Source organism: Drosophila grimshawi, unplaced genomic scaffold, assembly GCF_018153295.1.
Source record: "Drosophila grimshawi isolate 15287-2541.00 unplaced genomic scaffold, ASM1815329v1 contig_542, whole genome shotgun sequence".
NCBI classification, from domain to species: domain Eukaryota; kingdom Metazoa; phylum Arthropoda; class Insecta; order Diptera; family Drosophilidae; genus Drosophila; species Drosophila grimshawi.
The window spans coordinates 5617-8192 of NW_025063354.1; the positions used below are offsets into that span (position 1 = coordinate 5617).

The 2576-nt window shown below is 44.7% G+C and overlaps 1 protein-coding gene across 1 annotated transcript; it reads left to right on the forward strand.

Annotated features, from left to right (window-relative positions):
* The first annotated feature begins 445 nt into the window (after positions 1-445).
* Positions 446-1425, forward strand: LOC122322684. Its single transcript, XM_043215740.1, has 2 exons — positions 446-514; positions 784-1425. Exons 1-2 carry the CDS (start codon positions 446-448, stop codon positions 1423-1425), a joined length of 711 nt encoding a protein of 236 aa, XP_043071675.1.
* Positions 1426-2576: the final 1151 nt, after the last annotated feature.

The following is a 2576-nucleotide window of genomic DNA, read 5'->3' on the forward strand; positions in this document are numbered from 1 at the left end:
GTGCGTACAAGTACTGGAGCGTCATTGTTAATTCCTGTTGTCCAAAGGTACAACAATTAACCAAACGTATTCAAAACAGATTCGTAATCCTGGCAAAGGACATAACTCGTCTTTCGCACTTGCTATCGATGCTTGTGCATTGTGCTCAAGTTCAACTCACAAATTGATGGCTTGCGAACAATTTAAAGCATTGGATGCGCTGCAACGTTTTGATGTCGTCAAACGTCACCGACTGTGTCTTAATTGCTTGTCTAAGGGTCATCAAATGGCCGATTGCCCTTCAACAAATCGCTGTCGCCATTGTCAGAGATCGCACCACACTTTGTTACACAACAAGATACATTCAACAACACAACCAATCTCTTCCCCAGCCACCGAAGCAGTAGCACACAATCATTCGCAAATCAAAAAACTTTATCAATCTCACGTTCTTTTAGCAACGGCTATGGTCTTGGTCAGAGATTCAACTGGCACCTACAGACTAGGCCGTGCTCTACTGGACTCGTGTTCGCAAGTGAATTTCGTCACCGATTCGTTTGCTCAGAAGCTTCGTCTACACGATGTGCAAATCAGCAGTATTGGCCATGCACGTACAGACATCACTTCGCTTACAACAACATCAATAAGGTCTCGTTAGTCGCACTTTGAAGTATCTTTGCGTCACCTCGCATATAGCCTATCAGCCGGACATCAATATCGACATTTCAACATGGAAAATACCAGAAAATATTGTTCTGGCAGATGAGAAATTCTACCAATTTCGACACCTCGACATGCTTTTAGGAACAGAAGCATTCTACAACTGGGCCCATGCTCCAAAAGACACTGTTTGGTTGGGTAGTGACAGGAAAGTCTCATCCGCAACAGTCTCGAGAGCTTGCTGCTAGTTTTAAGCTTGATGCCACTTCAATTGACGATCACATTAAACGCTTATGGGAAATTGAATCATTTGAAACATCAAAGGTGCTGTTGAAACCAGAACATCGAGCTTGTGAGGAACACTACGTAAAAACGACTGTTATAAATGACAGTGGTCGCATTGTTGTAAGGCTGCCGTTTAAGAACAATCCCAGTCAACTTGGTCATTCATTCGACATAGCACGCCACAGATTTCTCAGCTTGGAACGCCGTTTGGCACAATCTTCGGAACTTCGCTTACAGTATTGTCAATTCATGGAGGAGTATGAACGTTTGGAATATATGTCGCTGGTCACAGAACCAAACTTATCGGAACCTCACTACTCCATACCTCACCATTGCGTTTTGAAGCCCAGCAGCGAATCCACAAAGCTTCGAGTGATCTTCGATGCCTCGTGTCGAACATCCAATCAAACTTCGCTCAATGATCATTTACTTGTCGGCCCGACTCTCCAAGACGATTTATATTTGCTGTTGTTGCGTTTCAGATTACATCACCAGTCATAATCGTTGCAAAGATAATCCTACACGAGCTCTGGCTTACAGGGCTTACTTGGGACGAATCGGTACCACAGCATCTTGAACTGGCCTGGAAGAAGTGCCTGGAATCATTCCAAACCATTTCGTCACTTGCTGTACCCCGGTACTGCAAACAGGTCAACCAAAGCTCATTTCAATTGCATGGGTTCTGCGACGCTTCGATTCGAGCGTACGGCTGTTGCATCTCCGTGCGGTCGGAATCTGCTTGCGGAAACATTGGTCTTTATCTTCTCACTGCCAAGTCCAGAGTACAACAACTGACAATACTGTAAGCGAAGTTCCGAAGATTGTGCCAAATGGCGTTCCAAGCTGAGAAATCTGCGGCGTGCTATGTCGAATGAATGACCAAGTTGACTGGGATTGTTCTTAAACGGTAGCCTTACAACAATGCGACCACTGTCATTTATAACAGTCGTTTTTACGTAGTGTTCCTCACATGCTCGATGTTCTAGTTTCAACAGCACATTTGATGTTTCAGATGATTCAATTTCCCGTCAGCAACATTGATATGCAATGCCGAACAACGTAAATCTACTTTCGTCGCCACAATGGATCGTAACCATGTCCTGGAGAAACTAGCGAACATCAGCTCATACAATCGTTGTGTTCGCACTGTCGCTTACATGCTTCGCTTCGTTCAAATCACACATATGAAACGTAAATTCGAAACAACTTTGTCATCCGAGGAACTACGCAATGCATCCTATTGCATAATTTGGAACATCCAGCAATTATCATTCGTCGAAGACATTCGCCAACTGCAAAAAGATCAACCACTTAGAAGCCATCTAAAGTTTCTCAATCCTCTTCTAGATCGCTCCACAGGATTTTCACTAATCAGAGTTGGCGGCCGGCTGGACAACGTTGAGTTTGAAAACTTCGAAAAACATCCGATATTGTTGCCCAGTAAATCGCACTTCGTCTGGATCTATGTGCGGCATCTACATCTTCGCAACTGCCATGCTGGACCTAAAGCTGTAGTGGCACTCATTCGATTGGAATATTGGATCGTAAACGCCAGAGACTTGGCACGTCGCATCGTGCGCACCTGCATGGCGTGTGTTCGGTACAAGTCAAAATTGGAAAGGCAGCTTATGGGATCGCTGCCAGTGGAGCGC